This window comes from Cololabis saira, chromosome 9 (genome assembly GCF_033807715.1).
Source record: "Cololabis saira isolate AMF1-May2022 chromosome 9, fColSai1.1, whole genome shotgun sequence".
Classification (NCBI taxonomy): domain Eukaryota; kingdom Metazoa; phylum Chordata; class Actinopteri; order Beloniformes; family Belonidae; genus Cololabis; species Cololabis saira.
Genome location: NC_084595.1, coordinates 25,104,935 through 25,126,779, shown reverse-complemented (window position 1 = coordinate 25,126,779; position 21,845 = coordinate 25,104,935). Strand labels below are relative to the sequence as shown.

The following is a 21,845-nucleotide window of genomic DNA, read 5'->3' as shown; positions in this document are numbered from 1 at the left end:
ACGTTCAAAACCACAAAGCCACAATTCTTTAGATACGTCTGAAACCTATCTATAATGTTTGCATGAATAATAGATACAGGGATGTTAGAAGGAGATTGTAAAGGAAAGGAAAGCTTTGTCAGTAATGACTGCATTTTTCCGCTATGCCATGTTCCTTTAGAGATTATAGTCAGGAAAGTAAAGGGCTATATACTAATCCATGTATTGGAATTAAATGCACAACTCTTTCCGTCTCATGTCCCATTCAGCTCATTACTTTTCTTCCACTCTCCAGCTTTCTTCCCTTTCACCTCCTTTGATGCTTTCCCATGTGACTAGCAAGCAAACCATGTTTCCACAGAATCAAAAGGCTGAATAAACCACACACTGCAGAGGACTGTATATACGAGGAAAAGGTCACCAGTTGACAAACACTTATGCTTGCACTTTTAACACTCACTCCGATAGCTTGTAATTCAATTGAATTGGATTCAATTTCTGAAATACATTATTTACTTTAAAAAATGTAAAAAATAGGAAATAAACCGATCCATCATCCTAAAGATACAGAGTTTTATTGTAAGAAGTTATTGCAGTGGGCAGAAATGACCTTCTGTACTGTTCCTTATTGCAGCAGAACTGAAAAGTCTCAAACTAAAGATGCCCTGTTGTTTTTTAAGCATATTGTGTAGAGGATGTGTTGTGTTTCCTTTATATTTAGCAGCTTGTGCCACATTCTGCTCTCCACAAGCTGCTCCAGGGGCTCCAGAGCAGTCACCAGCACAGAGCCATCTTTCTTTATCATTTTTTTTAGTTCTTTTTGGGGTCATTGGCTCTGATACTCCTGCCCCAAATAAAAATATCCACCATAGATGTAAATAATATATGCAAAGGTTGAATGACCAAGGGTTCTTCAGTTGGTAATGTTTGTTTAATCGCCTCTTCTAGACAGCCTCATCATTGGATTTCCAGTTCAGTCTATATTCCAGGTGAAAATGCCAAGTTATCCTCAACCACCTCCAGGTCTGCTGCCAGAACAGATAATTATAGATATAATTCTTTCTAATTGCTAACATCTCTTCTGTCTTGTTCATGTTCAAAATATAAGGTGATTGTTCTCACACAATCTCACAAAGTGATCCACCGGTTCACTGTACCCGGCCTTCTGATCACAACCCACTTCTGCAGTCATCAGAGTATCTCTGCAGTCTGTCTGGGGCTCATAGAGTGAATAGATATGACAAGAATTTGTGTGATCTAATACTTGTTTCTTTATTGGAGCATTTTGAGAGCTTGAGACTGTGTCCAGGTCTGGAACGCCAGTTTTATTTTAGATTGCAAGGTTTTTCGATAGTTTGTTAGGTCTTTGTTTAATCCCCAAGTAAATATTTAATTATATTTAACTCAATATTAATAAACATTAAACATTAATACATTTCATTGTAGTACTCCACTCATTTATCTTTTACAAAATTAGACTTTTTCTTAAAGAAAAATGTGTCTGCAATTCTACTGTATGTTTAAGTAGCAACTTTCGAACTTCTGGGAGAAAGCCACTGTGGAAGTGAGGAAAGATCCTCTACTAGCAACTGGGGCTGGCTCCATTCACCCTCACATTAAAATGGACAACTTTGCAGCAGAAATAAACATATTAAAAACATGGTTCAAAATACAGCTTTGGTCTCTGTTGCTAGATTTCTAGTCCACTGCAACTATACAGGAGGGTAATTTTGGAAAGTTTAGAATCAGAATTCATGTAAAGTTATACTAATTAGCATCAGAAGTTTGCATTAGGTAAGTCGGCCTCGCTAAAATAGCTAATTGTGATGCACATATGGTGGGTGTGCTACAGCAGGCTTTCACCCTGCCTGTTCCGTCCATTTGCAAGATGGAGTGCTGCAGTACAAGGGGAAAAAAAGCCTTCAAAAGCACTCCTCGGAAACACTATGAATGCCATTACAGAGGGTCTTTCCAGTTCTTCCTATGCTGTCTATGGTTTACACACTAATATTGTACTGAAATAAGAAAGGGACAAAATGCATTTATTTTACCATTTAATAATCTTGCCTCTTATGTATTAAGAATATCTGAAAATGCCATATTTTTATGTATTTTATCATGAAGTGACCTGAAAACACTTTATCCACATATAAACTATATTTAAAAGGTTAAGTGCCTGTGTTTGTCAGAGTAAGGTACTGGAAGGTCAGCTCCCAAATGCACCCTCTGTGGATATAGCAGAGGACTGATGCCACTGCCGATTCTCTTTTCCATTGAAGATGGAAAAAGCAATTGGTAAAAAATTCCTCAAAAAAGTTTTTTCTTCTTCTTATAATTCACAAATATTAAAGAATAACTAAAATATATCCAAATGATTTTCAAAAGGTCTCTTTCCATTTTTTTTTCTATTGCATGTTCATGGTGAGTGGTTGACAAAACCTGTACAGCAACTCTCTTACATCATGAACCCAAACTTTTGACCTCCAACTGGAATGGAAATGATAAATCTATACTAATGGAAAAATACTGAATAAACAGGGCTTCTTTGGGAGAACAGCATAGAGAAAGTCTGTTTGTACTAAAAAGAAACATGGTGGTTTAAGTTTAAAAAAATTCCTAAAATTGGGAAAAAAAACAAACACAAAAATTCTTGGAACAATTTCCTTTGGACAGATGAGATGAACATGGCTGTAGTGGCTGTAGTGCGAGAGTTTCATGAACAGAGAGCTGTGGGGAAGAAGACCTTTATGTAATGTATATCTGTGTTGTGGTTTCATACGTGTGTCAGCAAAGTTGCATTGCTACTGTACCTACAGCGTTTTCAATCATTTGTGTAGATGTGTGTTTGCAGTGATAATCCTGTTGTTTTAAAAATGTAAAATTTTAAGCGTTGCTTTATTTTAAGCCTGGCTTAAAATGAAACAAAAAGAATCAAGGTGTTGCAATGATCCAGTCAACCTTTAGGGTCTGGACCCTAACCTGATTAAAATCGCTGTAGCACGACGTTCAGAAAGCTGTGCTTGAACAAATTTCTGCAAACCTCAATCATTTAAATCATTTCAAATTTTGATGCGAGATGCTGATGCTGTCATACAGAAAACACTTATTTCAAATTATTGATGCTACTATAAGCTGTTGAGTCATGAGGAATACTGAGTTTTTCACTATCTGCTTTTAGAATTTGTCTCTATTTGCTTTCGATTAACAATTGCTGGGTGTATAATGTAATGCTTTTTTTAATTGAGATTTTAGTTGCCCAAATTCAATACCTATCTAGGATGAGATTTTTTTTGTAATTATTATTAGAATGAGCAGAGGGAGTACTTTCTTTTTCACATGACTACATAAATTAAATGAGCAGAAAAATGGTGCTGAGTGAACTCTATCATTATGTGAGTTTTACAATGAAAAATATGTCAGAGTCTTCATTTGCAAGAATTACAAAAAGAAAGACAAATATAAATTAAAGCTGCAAGCAGCGATGAACGGGCCCTCAGACGTGCAATTTTCACCAATAAAGGTCAAGGACTCAAAACCGAGTCCGATGACACCACCCACGACTCTGTATGTCAAACCATTCAAAAGTTATGGCAGAAAATAGGGACTATCAAATATCGACCAATCAGAAGAAGGGGCGGGGCTAATTTGCACCAATTATGTTCAAGGATTCAAAACTGAGTCCGATGACACCACCAACGACTCTCTATGTCAAACCATTCAAAAGTTATGACAGAAAGTAGGAACTATCAAATATGGACCAATCAGCTTTTTGGTGTATCGCGTCGCCACGGTAACGCTTTTGACTGAGAAAAGTAATGCGCATCGTCGCAGGATCAAGACGCACATTTTGATGTATAACACACCTGGGTGCACGTTACGGTTCGGGCGAAGAAGCGGCCGCAGAAAAATGCCATAAATTGTGCCAAAATGACACGATTAATTCAAAATGGCCGACTTCGTGTTTGGTTTCGGCCATGGCGCCAAGAGACTTTTCTTTAAGTTGCGACATGATACAGGTGTGTAGCGATTTTCGTGCATGTACGTCAAACCGTATTGTGGGGCTTGAGGCACAAAGTTTCCTAGGGGGCGCTGTTGAGCCATTAGGCCATCCCCATTAATACAAACCATGAAATATCACATTTTTCGCCAGGCCTGGCTTGCGTGCAAAATTTGGTGACTGTTGGGGCACGTTTAGGGGGGCAAAAAGGCCCTCATTTCGTCGGAAGAAGGAGGAAAAAAATTCCTACAGATACAATAGGCCCTAGGGCCTTCGCACTGTCAGTGCTCAGGCCCTAATAACAAAGACTTTGAATTACTGAACTGGCTTTTTTTTATACACTGAAATGTACAGATATGTACGTATATATTTGAGTTTATAATGTAATTTACACACTGAGCTCCAGTCATGGCCTCATTTTGTGCTGTATTTCTGTACATAATAAAGTAGTTTATTCTCCAAGAATTCCACACAGTCAACTGTTGGCTGCTCATTAATAGTGCGGTACTTCATGAAAAACCAACTGTACTATAATTGAGGGCTGGAGGATGTGGCAGAATTAGTGGCCAGGGAATACTTTAAGGGTCCTCACAAGTAAAATGGCAAAAAAAAAAACATTTTTTGTGAGACTGAATGTGGGAGGGGAAAAAAAGTGGGAGAAAACTGATGATAAAAGTGCAGCAGCATCCTGATTTCTCTCAGCTCCATCTTAGGAGCTGTACAGAGTAATGTCCTCTGGGCCAGACATTCTCCCCACACAGGTCCCACTCAGTAGGGCTTGAGTTGTCAGATACAGGAGAGAAGACTGTTGATTTAGGGCAGTGTGTGTGTGTGTGCATGTGTGTCTGCGTGAAAAAGAGAGAGAGTAATATGCTGAGAGTTTTCTGTAAGCAACAGCAGCTTGGTACAGTGCATATCCCAAACTGGGTCAGGTTACCTGTACGATGATCGATTATCTCTCAGCTACCAACTTTAAAGAAGCAGTGGCTGAAGAACTCAGTCAAAGAGCAGAGGGCGAGCCTTGTGAGCAGGGGAAATGAATCAAACATTGAAGTCAATATGCTACATATGAATACAACTCCATGGTCTCTGGGTTAGACCTCATCAGGCGTGTTCTCTGCCTGCACATACGGTCACCCTGTGGACTAAGCAGTCCAAAATGATAAAAGGTTGGTGCCACTGAAAGAGTTCTGAAAAAATTATTAGGAAAAGCAAAATGAAAATGTGAGTAAGTGAAGTAAAAAGGGAAACAGAAATAAACATAGCAATTCTAGTATTTGTCTGTTTCTGCAAGATTATGGAAAGTGAGGCTGTAATAACCGCAGCAAGAGTACGACCAGGTGTATGAAGTAAAAGCTGCTCCATTTAATATTTGTTCTCCGTCCATCTTGCTCTCCAGAGTATGTCAGCAATCGTCTCCACAGAGAGCCAGAAGAGAATGCTACTTTCTAGTGCCATATGCCACTCAAGACCAGGCCAAAATGACATAATTGAAATCCTCTCAAGCATTTAAAGTTTTTTTCCTTTCTTTTATGACTGAGCACAGGCTTCACCTGGAACAATCTGAAAATTCTACAGAGGTGAAATCATAGCCAAATTGGCTTCCGGCAGGCTCAAAGTGAAGCCGGATTTGAAGTCCTTTTTCTGTTTGTTCAAAGGCTTAAATTGCAACTCTTCACTTAAGTAAATAATTTGACTGAGTGTGTTTTGAGACCCTGTCTTCACAAGCATATGCTGTAGGGAGCTGCAAAGGCTCTGATGGCCTGTGGAGTCTGCTGCAGAGATCCAGAGCTGTGTGACCAAATCACTGACCTCCAACCCACTGCAGTAGCTTTACAGCCCAGATTGATTCTGCGGAAACCCCTTCTCCTCCTCTCCCTCTCTCTATCTCATTATCTCTTCCTCCCTTCCTCTTGCTATACCGACCACTCCTTGATTCATCCTTTGTGCACAGATGGAATGAGTTTGAGCAACCTACATACATCCTTTTTTCGAGTCGAAAAGGAGTCTCCAGAGGGAAACAGGCCTGTCATTAAATGGCAGACTCCTTACCGACTCATCTCTCAAAGGGGAGAACAGCGCCAAGAAAGTTTCCTCTGTTCTTTTATAGCAAAGCGTGCTGAGATTTAAGTTTTAAAAAAGCCAGAAGTCTTTAACCATGGGTTAACTGAAGGCTAACTCTTTTAAGTGATACTTGGATGTTGCAAATAACTTAAATATTCATAGCGATATACTTTTCCACTCAAAACTACAGCAACCGACCTGGGACCAAACTTGGTTCTGGGATCTAAGTCCTGCCGACAAGTCCTGATTATGTAGCTAAAAGTAAATTGGGAAGATGCAATGGATGCCTTGGGAGGACTAAAGGCTATGATATTCGTGAAGCAGAGCAAGAAGTGAGAGTCTATGAAGGGGCTGTATGGTCAGTTCCGTTGCAAGATGCCCCTAGGCTAGAATATGTTTAAACGAGTGGCATTAATCGCTTGCTAAAGTCACAGACAACAGCAGATATTGGCTTACACTGACACAAAACAATGTGTTTTAGGCTCCAAAGTTGCCACCAAGTTAAATCACTCACTAAGTTTTTGATCCACCTGTGGCGGGCCATTGTCTGCTGATGTAGTTTTGTGATAAAGCCTGGAATACCAGCTGAAGCCGAGAGGCGACTGTACGCGCTTCATGTGGGTTCAGATCAGTCTTCTTTGGGGGGTTTTACAATATTTCAGCACGCAGTAGCTCTTCTTTTAACTGGCAAAAAAAAAGCATGATCACATGTCTCCAGTGTTGGCATCCCTCTACTTGGCTCCCTGTCTGATTTCCAATTGATTTTAAACGTACTTTTAAAGTTGTAAATGGATTTGGACCATCTTATTTATCAGATCTTCTTCACATCCACACCCCTGCCATCAGCCAGGCAGTTTCTCCTTGATTTTCCAAGATCCAGGTTAAAACCTAGAGATGATTGAGCTTTTGCTGCAGCTGTCCCAAATATGCTGCACAATAAACTGCTAAGACTGTAGACTCCTTTGTAGACTTTGTAGGCTCCTCCTAAATGTTTGCTTTAATCTCACATCTTTTCAAATGGACTACTACATTTGGTTGCAGTGTTCTTTGTTTGTTTTTTTATCTACTTCTGTTTATTATGTTTTCATATTTTCATTGGTGAGCTGTGATTATTTGGAATCTTTATTTGATTGTAAAGTACTATGTAGTCTTGGCTCTATGAATACATTTGACTTTGACCTGGAGACACACAGGTGTCTAATGTGTAACAAGTTTTCTACTCTAATAAGGGTTGATTAATTTCCAACTGCTTAAATGGGGACTCCGAGTCCTAGTAATAAAAATTAGGGTAATTTCACTGTCTTTATTATTAGGGTTTCACTGAACCTTTGCATGGCACAAAAATAATGATCAGAATTACATTCACACCCAGTTATTACATTTAAACACAGGTGAAGGAAAGTGCCTATGGGTGTGTGAGTGTGTTCTGCACAGTTGTTGGTCTGCTGGTGCACAGGCGGACGTGTGTCCAAGCAGCATGAGTGTGTACACACTCATCGAGCTGTTGACCTCAGCGGGGCATTACGCAGGCACAGATAATGAGCTTTAACGTTCTATTTCATCTTTCTCAATAAGAAGGAGCACAGTAGACAGCCGAGGGCCTAAAGGTCAAAGCAAGCAACTCAGCCTGAAAAGAGATAACACAATGCGGGCAAGCAGGTAATTATTGAGACAATCATAAATTGGATGAAAGCTGATAGAGTTTCATTACTTTAGCGATGGGGAGGTTAGATTTAGTGTTGGTAGAGAAGCGTTACGTGTTGGACATTAACATTTGGACTTGCAGGCGACTCACCTCTGTGGAAAAAGCATGTAAGTGTAAAGTCCTGATAAAAACTGGTCTTTACAAACTGTCGAGCATCGTTAGCGAGTCTAATTTCACCTTTTGGGAGTATGAAGCGTTGTGGTTTTGGAAAAGCAAGCACTTCAGTTGAGGTAAACAGTACCAAAGTGGTGCTTTGCGTCCCCTTTTGGAGTACCCTATTTTTATTTGTATTATTTAAACCATGTAACTTTTTTTAAATAAGTCTGTCTATACTTGAAGTAGTTTTCTTCAAAGCTTTTTTGTGGACACAAACATCTGTTGTATTTAAGGAGAAACTAGATATTATTAAAAGTTATTTTATGAAGAAGTTGAATCCCCTGATTTTGAGCCAATTGTTGCAAGTGAGGAAGCCGGAAAGTATCATCTCTATCTCCCCTGCCTACAGGAAGTGCACAGGTGTCTGTTGTATTAGCAAACCATAATGTTACGGCCACTGACTGCGTGAGGTTCCTAATCATCTGTCACAGTACGAAATTCAAAAGATGCCAAAACTTTTCCCCTGTATTTAATTCTCATATTACCTAAGTATTTTTCTTAGCAGGTTGACTTCCAAGTTGTTAACAAGAGGCTAGACTTATTAGGTCCATAAAGTATCTTTTAAACACTTGTAATTATTCAAATGCCCCACATTTGTATGGTATAAGGCTTATGACAGGAAAGCATGTCTCCTTCAATTGACCAGATGTGAAGTCCATTGATGGTGAGATGTAGGATAGGGGTGTAGGATAGGGTGAGATGTAGGATAGGGTAAAACAATCTTGACACTGGCCTGATGACAATCACTAGCCCCTTTCACACAGCCAGTTCGAGGCGGGAACGTTGCGCCTTTAAGCCGCCTCGCAGTTCTGTGTGAAAGTCACGGAGGCGGAATGGGGGGGCCAAGTGGCCCCACCAATAAGCCGGCAGCGGAGGTAGTCACAGAGCCGAAACGGGGTCTGTGTGAATGACACAGCCGGCATGCCGGCATGCCACTAGACGCTGACGCTGTCGTCACGCCTCTGATTGCGGAACGCCGGCATGCTGTGTGAATTTACAGACGGGAGCGGCGTTATGCCGGCGTTGTATGGTTCTGTGTGAACCAACATAGGCGGCGTATTGGCAGGACTTCTTTACACCAATATTGCGGAATCTCTGTGTGAAAGGGGCTACTATGTTTCACCTGCTCCCAGAAGTGCTAACACAAGGAAACAAGTCATGGTTGGGTGGGAGTGAAGTGACTCTGGCTGCTTGAATCAAATAGCGGCTCAATACAGCCAAAAGGATCCACTAATGTTTTGTTCAGCTTAATTGAGCATTGTCCTTTCATATTAGCTTTACATCTTCATCCTGCATCTAATACCTATGGCTTCCCTAAAAGTCTAATTACTTTGCTGGCAAAGTTACAACAGATAAATATAAAACTTTGGGATGCTTGGAAGGGAGGAAATTGCAATCACCAAAGAACATTCATGAATAAAATTTTCAATATTCTTTTTATTTCATCTTTGAAAAATGTTGGATGATAATGAATCATAGTGTTTGGCAGCAGCTTGCCTTACACCACTAGCATGTGTCCATCATACTGACTAAACAGCAATTTGCACAATAACATACACAGACAGACAAGACATTCTTTCCTTTTCCTTTACCTGCACAGAGAGTCCTGGCGACAGATCTTCCTTAGCTCCAAACAGTTGGGTTTCTCCTTATCCTTATAAGAGCAATCAGGCACTATTGTCTGCCTGCGTCTCTCGGCACAGCCCTCAGTCTGGCAGGGGCAGAAGAGCAGTCGATGGCTGAACTCTGGAGTCACACGATCCAGGAAATTCCGCAGTGCTTTGTGGCAGCGCTTCCTGTTGCAGATCTCTCCCTTGTGGTCCGCCTTTGTGCAGGTAGTGATGTAAGAGTTGCGTTGCTTCTTGCAGCTGCCGTTAAGGTTGCAAGCTTTGGTTGCATCAAGGCAAGAGTTGCAGTTTTTCTCAGCATCAGGGCACTGGGAGCCTTTTGGGGCCACTGTGAGCATCCCTAAAAACAAACACAAAGTAAAAGAAAACAAAATTAAAAATCCAGTTTCCCAAGTCATGTATGTGGTCACACGTACTTTGGATAAAGTCTGGGAAAAGCTCCAAAAGTGAATTAAAAAAAAGGAGTCTCTTGAACAAGATGCAAGCTTAAGGATGGACAGACATTATGTTTCCACTTTGTCCTGCTAGAGGTGAAACGAGTCATGGAGTTCAGTCTACCTTCATGCATTTAAATCAAGCAGAGCAATTCACACTGGTTGACTGAGCAAACGGTGAGCTTGTTATCTGTGAACAACTTAAAGATGCTCACCAATGAATAAGCAAGCCATTTCTGACAGACATTTTTTTCTTGTTTGTATTTTAAGAATCAACACCATAACTTAAGTTGGTGGGACGAAAAATGTGCAATTCGTAGAATACGTGTCCACGATCACCTCTATCATAGGTATAAAAATGTGAACAGCATGAGCTTATATTTATTCCTTTAAACATCACAATATGATACTCATCCTCGCAGAAATTCTCGAGGTGCAAATGTGAGAAATAAAGAAAAAAAGTCTAGGAGATGAGACCGGTCTAATTCCCGGCCTCCATCTCCGGAGAAACACTTTCTGGATTCCTGCAGCACCTGGACCTGACTAGATATAAGACTCTGAAAGTCGCCTAAACATTCAATAAAAACGTTATTCATATATTGCTGGGTCACATCAGTTCGTACCAACCAACCTTTCAGTGACATGTTAGTTTTATTTTAAAAAGACAACTTTAGAGATCCAGTTCTTTGCTACAAATTGTATTTTAATGTTGGTCTGTTCAGACACAGTTGGGTAGGGCTGTAATCTCCCATTGGACTGGTCGATTTATTAGATGATGCGCCTGGCTCAACTAAAATTCTGATTGGTGTTTTCTTTAATTTAATTAAATTTAATCAGGAGGAAAGTACCAAGTTCTAAAGGGCGTGTTTTCAGAGCACATCTCTTTCACAGGTAACGTCTCTCTTTGGACACCGACGTGTTTTTGCTATTTTGGATTAGCCCAACCCACTGACTAGAGATGGATAGATTGTAAAGTAAAAGGACAAGGTCTGGTGATTTGTTGAACCCCATCATGTCAGAGACATCTGTATTGTAGCAGAATTTCATAAAAATGGACAAACGGGAAAAATGGTGAATGCAAACTTTGTAACAACTGGTGAAGAGATCCAGAGGGATCCTCTTAGTAACCTAAATCAGCTGATGATCCAGTCTTCATCCTGGACCAACAGATCAGTGTGTTTCCTCAAGACTCGCTCCCTCCTGATCCTGCCATCAGCAGTGTCCTCTAACAGAGCCAAGGCTGCCATTGGGATTTGCAGGTTACATCATTGTGCTCTTACCTTTATATGTTCATGCGGTTAATTGTGAAATTGTTGCAGTTCCACTCGTGTGTAACATATTAGGTGATACGGGGACTGTGATATCCTTTGCGTGTGGTAGTGAATTTGTAGTTGATGTCACGTTTCCTCATATTTTGGACTTCACTGCATCACCATTGAGTGTTGCCAACGGACAAAACCTCAGAAATGTGCACATGCCAGCCTTGATGTGTGCGTGAAGGACCGCAACTTTTCACGTTCAAGTCACTTTTTGAACATCCGATCGTGAGCGCAGAAAGTGGCTTATGCACATTTTTTGTGCGCTGTACTCTTTGTACATGAGACCTCAGATATCTAGAATCCCCACTGGAGCTACAGTCAATGAAATAGCAATGAATGAACTGAGGTCACTGTGAGAAAGAGAAACTCACAGAGCAAGAAGGTTATTATAAACCTCTGGCAAAACACATTGTGTTACTCCATATTTCAAGGGGGTAACAACTTTTTCTTTACAACCACTTTTTAACTCAATTCATGTTCTTTGCACCACGGACATTTTATTGATTCACCAGTGTTCATTGTCTGTTTTTTCATGTTCTGACTACATCAGTACAAACAGTTTCTTCCCTTGGTCCATTTACAAAAAGACACCTCATGTTTTGCACATGGTTACGCTTCAACTGGGCTTTATTGAAAACAGTGGTGTGGAGACCAGCTGGGTGACCGAGTCTATGCTGGATGGTGTAGTGTGTGACCTCAGTCACATTGCAACATGCATGAGCTACAAGCACTGAGGGCAAACAGACACCACTACAAGAACCTAACAGATTACAATACACTTTGGGCCCGATTTACTAAGATCCTAAATAAAGAGTACTAAATTGCGTGTGCACTGAAAAAGCTTGCACGTGCTGTTGTTGTGTGTTTTGCGGGTGATCAACTAAGATTGCGTGCGCAATTGATAACAGGTGCAAACCGCAGTATTTAAATGAGGTGTTGCGTGTCTTACGGTTTGCGAGCGCAAAATGAAATTTGACGAGTTGGAGTTAGAGATATTAGTGGAAGAGGCAAATTGTTGTGCCGTATTCAGCACCCCTGCCGTGAAAAGCACCCCCTCGTATATTCAATAAGTAGACCAAGAAAAAAAACAACACACTGACACTTCAATATATTTATATATACACACTCACACAAACACATACTTAGGAGTTTATATTATATATATTTACAAATATTATGGAAGACAACACAGTAAGCAGGCTATTAATTAATGACATCAATAACCATTTACCCGATTTTTGTTATCTGTGACTGTGATTGTGGGAAAGTATGACTATTGTGGAATCCATGAGCGCATTTAAACATGAATCATTAACACAAAACTGGACGCTAAACAGAACGTGACACGGAATGAGAATATCATTTTTGTCAGACGAGGTGGTGCTTTTCACGGCAGGGGTGCTGAATACGGCACAACACCGGGGTATGACAACTGCAGAACAAGTATAGGCGCACAATAAGAAACACTTTTTTCTCCATGAAAACACGTGATTTATTTATTATCACAAATAAAACAATGAATGTGCCTCCTGTGGCAACCTTTTGCTGAATAATACTCGATTTAACATTCAAATAAAATATTTCTCCTTTTGCATGTGGAGAATCCTCACCACAAGTTGAGCCATCCCCACCCCAGTCCTCAAATCAGGCACCAACAAGCATCGGTGCGTAATGCTGGGCAGATTAGCACCTTCCTTTCGAACGTATTAAATACAAACACAATCACAATCTCCGCAAAAACTTTCAGGCTTGGTAAATCTCATTGCGCGTGGTAAATGGATATATTTGCATTTTCCCGTCCCAGTATTTAGCGATTTCTGGCGGGTACGCCCCATATTGATTAGTCATCAGGGCAAAACTAAATGAATAGCGTGTGCTATTTTGCTCATTTGAGAGGCGCAGTCCTATTTGTACGCTGTTAGTAGATCGGCTTGCACATTGGTTTAGTAAATCAGGCCCTTTGTTGTCTCTAATGGCAGCGGATAAACCATGAACTTTGTCTTGATATGCTGCCCCCATGTGACCTGGAGTGATATAACACAGTGGGCATTAAAGGGGACCTATTATGAAAAACACGTTTTTTCTTGTTTTAACATATATAAAGTGCTCTCCCCTCACCCTGCCAACACAGAAAAGATGAAATGCCAAAAAATTCTGCAGGGTCTGTTCACCCCGCCCGGCTGAATCCCCCAGTGTCATGTGATTTCTACAAGCCGCTCAGAATCTGCTCCCGTTGTGACTCACGACGGGAGCAGATTTCCATAGGTCGCCTCCGCTGCTGAAACCACGCCCACAACCAACTCCGCCGGCTGGAGCTTCAGCCATTGTTTAGAAGCGGTGGCTGTTTGAACAACGAGGGGACAGTAAAAATTAGGTTTTACATCGACACCTCCACCTGGTGCTGCAGCTCGTCCCCGTCAGGCAGAAGGATGACGGCCAGCTCTCTGCTGCGTCTGTATGGTTCTGAATCAGCAGGACAATCACAAGTAACACGTAGTCAAACCAAACGGAGCAAATACATAAATATCTCCAGTGTTTCTCATCATGAGTTGCTGCATCGGCAGGACTTGGAGTGCAGTCTCCTGACAGCTCTGGTTGAACGGCCCGACAAACCATCTCCGATCGCGCTGTTTTCTTTACCGAGATCACAAGAAAAGCAGAACAGTGATCTCCTCTCCATCCTGTTTATTTATCTTTACTCCACCAACTCGAAATATTAATCACTTTTCTAAGCGAACGGCGCTAACGCAGTTCAAACAGCAGGTGTATCCGCCCCTTTAATCTGATTGGTTTAGAGTAAATCGTGTTTTATCCACTGCTCTGCGTCCCCCACGTGGGGTGGGCTCTTATGATTGGCTGGAACAAATGAAGACATCTGATTGGCTGCAGATCATTCCGTGTTAAAAAAAACGTATTTGTGGATCACGTCAGAGGAGTCTCAAAAGTCACACGCAAATCCAGTGCAGCTCACAGACAAAAAAACGTTTGTAAATCAGGTTATATTTGTGTGTGCATCAAAAATACATTTGTGTATCTTGTCCTACGCACGTGTGAATTGTTCTGTGCACGTGTGAAACGGTGTGTGTATTTGCAAATCGGTCTGTGCATTTGTAAAACTTGTCCTGTGCATTTGTCAATTATGAGACTGTTCTAGCTCCATATAATTCAGGCTTAAGATCTGTTTACACCGTGTAACTGCATGAGAGCTTCCGACTATTGCGTTGAGCTGCGTGACATCGGACGCTCTCTGTCCACACTGAAACCGTTAAACTCGCGGCCAGTTAGGACAGTCCAATACAAAAAAAATAAAGCAATGGAATTTATTTTGTCCCCGAAGCTCCCTCGCATTGGACACGCTTTGTGTACGCAGCCGGCTCTTCTGGCCGGAGCGAGGCTTTGTTCCCTCCCCTGCTACACGTCATTCAAGCAGCCAATCAGCACAGAGCCTCATTATCATAGCCTCCCCTCCCCTCAGAATCCCTCACAGAAAATGGAGTTAGAAGCGGTAAAACTAGAGACATGGCCCACAGGCTGAATTTCTGTTTTATGTAGAAAAAACAAGCTTTAGATTGTTTTTAAGACATTCAAGGCCTGTTTAAAATATACATTAAATGCCAAAATAGGTCCCCTTTAAGGTAAAAGTTAAAACAGGCAATGGTTGTTCCCTTCCCCTAACAAAACAGCACCATGATACACTATACATATGAAGATTTTTACGTTTTCATATTATTGATGGAAAATGTACAGTGTCTGTTATCACCTTACAGATGCATTTATTATCCCTGTATATGAAACTTGACAGTTATATATGAACAGTGAATAAACATAATTTTTAGGAATTTGTGTTCTAATAATCAAGAAAACATAAAATTGATCAAATCTACTCTTTTCTTTGAGCCTCTGACTCACCAACATCATTCTTTTATAACTCAGAGTGGCTGCAAACTAAGATAAACACAAAAAAACTATAATCCCTGAATTTCTGATGGGTACTCTTCAATAACATCTTTGCTTCTCAGATTCTCCAAGCAGCTGTTAACCGACTGAGGGAGGCCTGCAGCCAGGCCTATCCAGTCGAACTGAATTATTGAATCAGTCTGCTTCAGACCTTGAGTCAAACAGGAATGAAGTGAGTTATGATTCCAAATTGGATTTTAAATAAAACATTTGCTTACTGGAAAGAGAATGACATGATTATCATCATTATAGTCAATAATGATGTTGCCACAGCAAGTAGCCTTAATTTAATATGAATAACATTAAAATAAATTAATTTTTCTTTGTTATTTTCCTTATAGCAAACTAAACAAGGGTTCTATTATCTCCCATTAGTTAAATGGAAACATTGTCTGCAAAGGGAGTCCTTGAAGGAAATTTTAGCAAGAAAGCACGAAACTGTGAAACAACGCAAATACTGCTACATCAGATCAAGCCACCCTAATGTCCTGATCAATATGTTGTAACTCTTGTTCTGCTGTATCACCCATTTTCAGGTAGTTGAAGTACAAAAATTGTTTTTCTTATTTAATATATAATAAAAAAGTGAAATATTGCCACTAAGCCTGCGTATCACAGTTGTTGATAACAGATTAAGTTATTAAGTATGTTTTGGTGTTCTGAAATAGTGTGCAATTGCAGGGGGGGTGAAAAAAGGTTTTCCTGAAATATACTAGTAATAAAGCGAGTCTGTGTTCACTTGTGGCACCCCCTCTCCTGTATTCAGGCTATATTAGAGAAGTTAACCTCCTTCCCCTGTAGATAATGATATTTCAGAGGTCGTGGCAGCACGGTGACACTCAAGAGAGATTCATTTCTTATTCAACAGAACCAATCTACCTCCATGTCTATCAGGCAGCCTGGAGCAGGAAGAAGGGCATATTTTACAGAGGCATGTGCTAGAGATTCTGTATAGTTTCCAAGTGGTGCATGGCACATTCTCAATCCAAGAAATGGTGACGTGAGTACATTAAATCCCAACAGTGGGGTGTGAAAAATAAATAACCCAACAAAATTATTGATATTGTGTTTTCACATCACATCTGTTAAAACAAAAATACTCAAAGCCTCTGAATTATAACAGAATCTTAAGAGTTCATCACTGTGAGAAGTAAACACACTTTAATTAGCCTCCCTTTAACCAGCACGTATATTTAGGTAGATCTAAATTAATGTACCAGGAATGCTGATAAACTGGCAGTAATAAGAGAAATGTTCATCAGACGAAGGTGGTTAGATCAATATTGTCGTTTGCTATATCTGTCTAAAACAGTCGGAGAGCTTTTGATCTCTGTTCAAAGAAAGAGAAAAGAAAAAAAATACTTCATTAGCTTCCATTGAATTAACTAGATGAATTTGTTTATTCTTGCATTCTTCAAGGGTAAAGGGGAAACTCAATAGCAGATGTCTGGCAGCATAACATCCTCGGTCTTGATAGTGTAAGCTGCAGAAAAGCCAGACATAATTCTACTCCAATCATGTACTTTTGTGACATCATTAAAGATAATAGATGAGAAAGGGAATGTCAAACATTTAGCCAGCCTTTTCAATCAGCAGCTAACTGATTGATCTGTGATTACAATGACATCTGAAGTAAAAGCTGACTTTGGCAGAGCTGGGCCAAAGTTTGACCTAAGTAGGCCGACCATGGAGCAGGACTGGAGGGGAGCATTGTAGTCCAGCTGGGGGAGATGTTAGCAGGGCGAATGTCCAGCGGTTCTACATTACATTGATGGATTGCGTCTTCTAAATTTTCTCCTGGCCATCTGCAGGCTCTAATGTGGGCCACTCGGGGTGGGGGGGTCTGGGATGAAAAGAAAATAGGAGAGGGATGAGCTCCTACCATTTATCTGACGAAACCGAGCTGAAGCTACTTTTAAGGCTGCAGTCACAGACTTGTTTTTACTACTTTTGATGGGGAAGCTGAGGTTGAATTTGATTCTCAACCCAAGGAGAAGTCCAGGAGGGAACGTCGGACAAACGTCCATGTGATATCTGTGATGCGCTTATACATGAACAGAATGATAGCAAGAGCATAATGATAAGAAGAAGAAGGCAATAAGATAGACCTGGTAGGGGAAATATTCTATATTGTATATGGGGTTATAATTGATATTCTGAGTGCATTACATAGCAGGTTTTCAGGAAGCATATCCTACTATAATATGCAGGGAAAAATTGATAAGCTAATGATATGAGACTTAAAAATGGAAAAGCTTTAAGAGGGGAAAGAAGACTTGCATTGTTGATTAAAGCAGCTGATCATGACAGATAGATGAAATGAGATGACAGAAACAGATTGAACGACCACTTACATAGACATGCTGGAAAGCTTTCAATTAATTGAGCCTAATTCAGGAAATATTCAAGAGTCTTGCATTCAGAATCATTAACCCAACCCATCAGCAATGCAATCAACAGCTCTCAGCATCATAATAGTCTACTCATATTTATGTGATTTATTCTTCACTTCGCTGGCTGTTGTACCAAACAACTGAGTCAGACACTGGCTGAATGAATAGTTACACAAGTGGGAGGATGCACTGATTGACTATTAAATGCTTTAAATGGAATCAATATGTGGGATGGCATGACCGTGTAGCGTGTAGGTCTTATTGCATGGCCATGCAACAAACCAATCCATTGAATTCCATGGGACCTTATCGTGGCCTTCATACTCCTGATTAGGGATGGGAATCGAGAACCGGTTCTTGTTGAGAACCAGTTCCCAGTGTTTCAATTCCTTGGAATCATTTGCCTTTTTTGCAAATGATTCCCTTATCGATTCCAGTGGGCGCGAATGACGTCACCAGGCACGCTGCGTAGTTACGTAACGTGCGCATTCGCACCCAGCAGGAAAACATGGCGACAAAGCGGCATACAAGCTCGAAAGTTTGGTTACATTTTACCAAAAAGGATGACAACAGGGCGACTTGCAATACTGGCAATGTGGACATTTCAACAAAGGGAGGAAACTGTTAGGGCTCGGCCGGCTGGGCTTTCCTCCGCAACCCGGTTGCACTGGGAGCGCGGAGTCAGCGCAGCGTGTGGCAGGAAGAGCCACGAGTACGAGCCGGGCGCGCTCCGGCGGACAGCTGTGGCTCGTCAGCTCATCTATGGGAGAAGTTAAAGAGCAGTCTACCGCTAGTTCATCAAGGCAGGGAAGAGTATCAGGCCAGAATAGATGAATGTCACAGAGCAGTGACTAAGTTTGTGGTGTTGAACATGTTACTGGACATTCTTGTGTAATTGCCACAGAATAATTTGTTGTATTTAGTTAATTTCTACAGAAGAATATTTATTTTATTAGGGCCCGAGCACTTACAGTGCGAAGGCCCTATTGTATCTGTAGGGGATGTCGTTGTTTTTCCCGTTTTTATTTTTATTTTTCCGACAAACTGAGGGCCTTTTTGCCCCCCTAAACGTGCCCCAAAAGTCACCAAATTTTGCACGCAAGCCAGGCCTGGCGAAAAATTTGATATTTAATGGTTTGCATTAATGGGCGTGGCCTAATGGCTCAACAGCGCCCCCTAGAGAACTTTGTGCCTCAAGCCCCACAATACGGTTTGACGTACATGCACAAAAATCGGTACACACCTGTATCATGTCGCAACTTAAAGAAAAGTATCTTGGCGCAATGGCCGAAACCGAACAGGAAGTCGGCCATTTTGAATTAATCGTGTAATTTTGGCGCAATTTATGCCACTTCTTCGGCCGTTAATACGGCCCGAACCGTAACGGGCACCCAGGTGTGTTATACATCAAATACAGGTGTGTTATCCATCCTGCGACGATGGGCATTACTTTTCTCAGTCAAAAGCATTACTGTGGCGACACTAGACGCCAAGCGCGCCCCCCCCTTCATCTGATTGGTCCATATTTGATAGTTCCTACTTTCTGCCATAACTTTTGAATGGTTTGACATAGAGAGTCGTGGGTGGTGTCATTGGACTCAGTTTTGAGTACTTGATCTTCATTGGCCTGAATTAGCCCCGCCCCTTCTTCTGATTGGTCAATATTTGCTAGATCCTATTTTCTGCCATATTTTTTGAATGGTTTGACATAAAGAGTCATGGGTGGTGTCATCAGACTTAGTTTTGAGTCCTTGATCTTTATGTGTGAAAATTGCACGCGCGAGGGCCCGTTCATCGCTGCTTGCAGCTTTAATTATTATTATTATTATTTTATATTAAATACATATTTTATATTACAAATAATTTTGTGGGGACCCCCTGGCACACCATCGAGGAGCCCAAGGTTGGGGGCGTCTTAAGACCTCACTTGTATTTTTTGTTTAAAGATATGAAACAAAGTTGATGGTAATCGACCTGTTTGTTCTCCTTTTTTCCAAATGAGAATCGATAAGAGAATCGATAAAGAATCGAATCGTTAAACAGAATCGAAAATGTAATCGGAATTGGAAAAATCTCATCAATTCCCATCCCTACCCCTGATTCAGTCGTATGTACATTTAATACCCCTCCTTGAATTGGTACCTGATTGTGGTGGAGGAGTTATTTTTCAAGGATCTATGTTGTCCAGGGTGTGCACCAATGCAATGCCACATGCAAGAGGAGGTCATTTGTATTTTGGATAGCAGTTGAAGCCAAACACCTTGGCGTGGTGATCCTCTGCTTCTGAAACTGGCGCTGAGAGAATAGCCGATTAAAACTGCCTCCTGCACACCTCCCTTGGGAGGTGTTTTGGGCATGTCCAAGCGTAAGAAAAAGAGGACCCCGGGGCCCCAACCCAGAACATGCTGGTTAGATAATATTTCTCGGCTGCCCTGGGAATGCCTTGATATCTTCCCAGAGCAGCGGGAGGAGGTGGCTGGAGCAATGTCTGGGTCTCCCTCTGCTCAAGCATGTTTTACAGAACAGTTTATGTGTAAAACAGCAATGAAAGGAATATGAACGCTCCAGAAAACTGCAATACACCTAAAAAAGTATTTTTTTTTGTTTTGAGCAGAGCTACCCTTAAACAGCAGTGATGGAGACTGGATTCCTCACCAATGCAGGCAATCCCTCTGATTTCAGGAGTTAGCCTTGCCCTTGTCATCAGTTAAAGGGGACATATTATGAAAAACAAATTTTTTCTTGTTTTAACATATATAAAGTGGTCTCCCCTCACCCTGCCAGCACAGGGGAGACAAAATACCATGAATTTCTGCAAGGTCTGTGACCCCCGCCTTACAGAGTCCCCCAGTGTCCCGTGTTTTTTTTTTGAGCCGATTAAAATCTGCGCCTAGGGTGACGTCACCCGAGGCGCAGAGGTTCGGCCTCCGCTGCTGAAACCACGCCCACAACCAGCTCTCTCCGTCGGCTCGAGCGTCCGCCATTGTTTACAAGCGGTGGCTGTTTCCACAGCGAGGGACAGTAGAAATGAGATTTTGCATCGACATTTACCCTCATAAAATAATACATTTTTCTTCTGTGGTTTCAGATCTTTCAAGCACCTGGAGCTGTTCACATTCAGAAGACGCGCGGTCCTTCCTTGAGCCAGCAATATTGCATACATTTTATTTATATATTTTAACAATAAAGTTGCTATTTGTGAAAATTCAGTGTTGTGATTTCTTTACAGTTAACATGATTCATTTGTCTTGTAACATAAGAAGTGAAATGATGAGGAATTGGAGTAAATAACCGTGGTGTACCTGTTTAGAATTAAATTCAATCTTCCTGTTTGAGGACGAGGTGACTAAAGGCTGATTTATGGTTCCGCGTTACACCAACGCAGAGCCTACGGCGTAGGTACGTGTCGATTTAACGCAGAACCGTGGACACGCTTTGCTACGGAGCCGCTGCTATTCTCCCCGGAGCGACGCTTTGTCTCCTTCCCTGCTACACGTCATTCAAGCAGCCAATCAGCGCAGAGCCTCATTATCATAGCCCCCCCCGCCCTGAAAATGAACCACAGAAGGCTTTAGAAGCGGAAAAAATAAAAACATGGCCCAAAGACTGAATTTCTGATTTATGTAGAAAAAAACAAGCTTTAGATTGTTTTTAAGACATTCAAGGCCTGTTTAAAATATACATTAAATGCCATAATATGTCCCCTTTAAATGTACTCATTAAAAAGGTGCTGTGATTTTGTTGAGTATTTCACAATTGTGTGAATAAAGTGCAAGTAAAATCTTCAACCTTTTCACAGAACTGCTGCTGTTTTCACTGTCTGGGAACTGACTCATCACCTTGGTAAGCAAGCTGGGGAAGAAGATGTTTATCGTTGTTAGTGGTGTGTAAATCTATCTTGTTGTTGTAGAGTAGACTGTTGATCAACCAGGTAATGGAACTAATAGAAGTTTAACTAGAAAGCAAATGGACTTCTTTTATGGTATTAAAGGTGCTTCACCTGAAAGCTTTCTTTGTTTTGGATTCCCTGGTTCAGTGTTTCAGGCTAGTAATTTTAGCATATTTTGTGTCTTCATCATCTGCATACATTTTTTATTTTTAATAAAGTCAATAATAAATACTGGACAGTTTGGCAAAATGGCCTTTCTGTGTTGAGTTTGCATGTTCTCCCCATGTTCGCTTGGGTAGGTAATGTGAGCTACCCCCACAAAAA

General features: G+C 41.1%; 1 protein-coding gene across 2 annotated transcripts in view; it reads right to left on the bottom strand.

Moving 5' to 3' along the window:
• LOC133450373 (GDNF family receptor alpha-2-like) overlaps positions 1-21,845 on the bottom strand; it is an 81,992-nt gene that overhangs the window by 27,935 nt on the left and 32,212 nt on the right. For both annotated transcript variants that reach the window (XM_061728938.1, XM_061728939.1), the window contains exon 4: positions 9,494-9,869. In XM_061728938.1, coding sequence (XP_061584922.1) covers positions 9,494-9,869 — 376 coding nt within the window. The remainder of the gene's footprint in view (positions 1-9,493; positions 9,870-21,845) is intronic.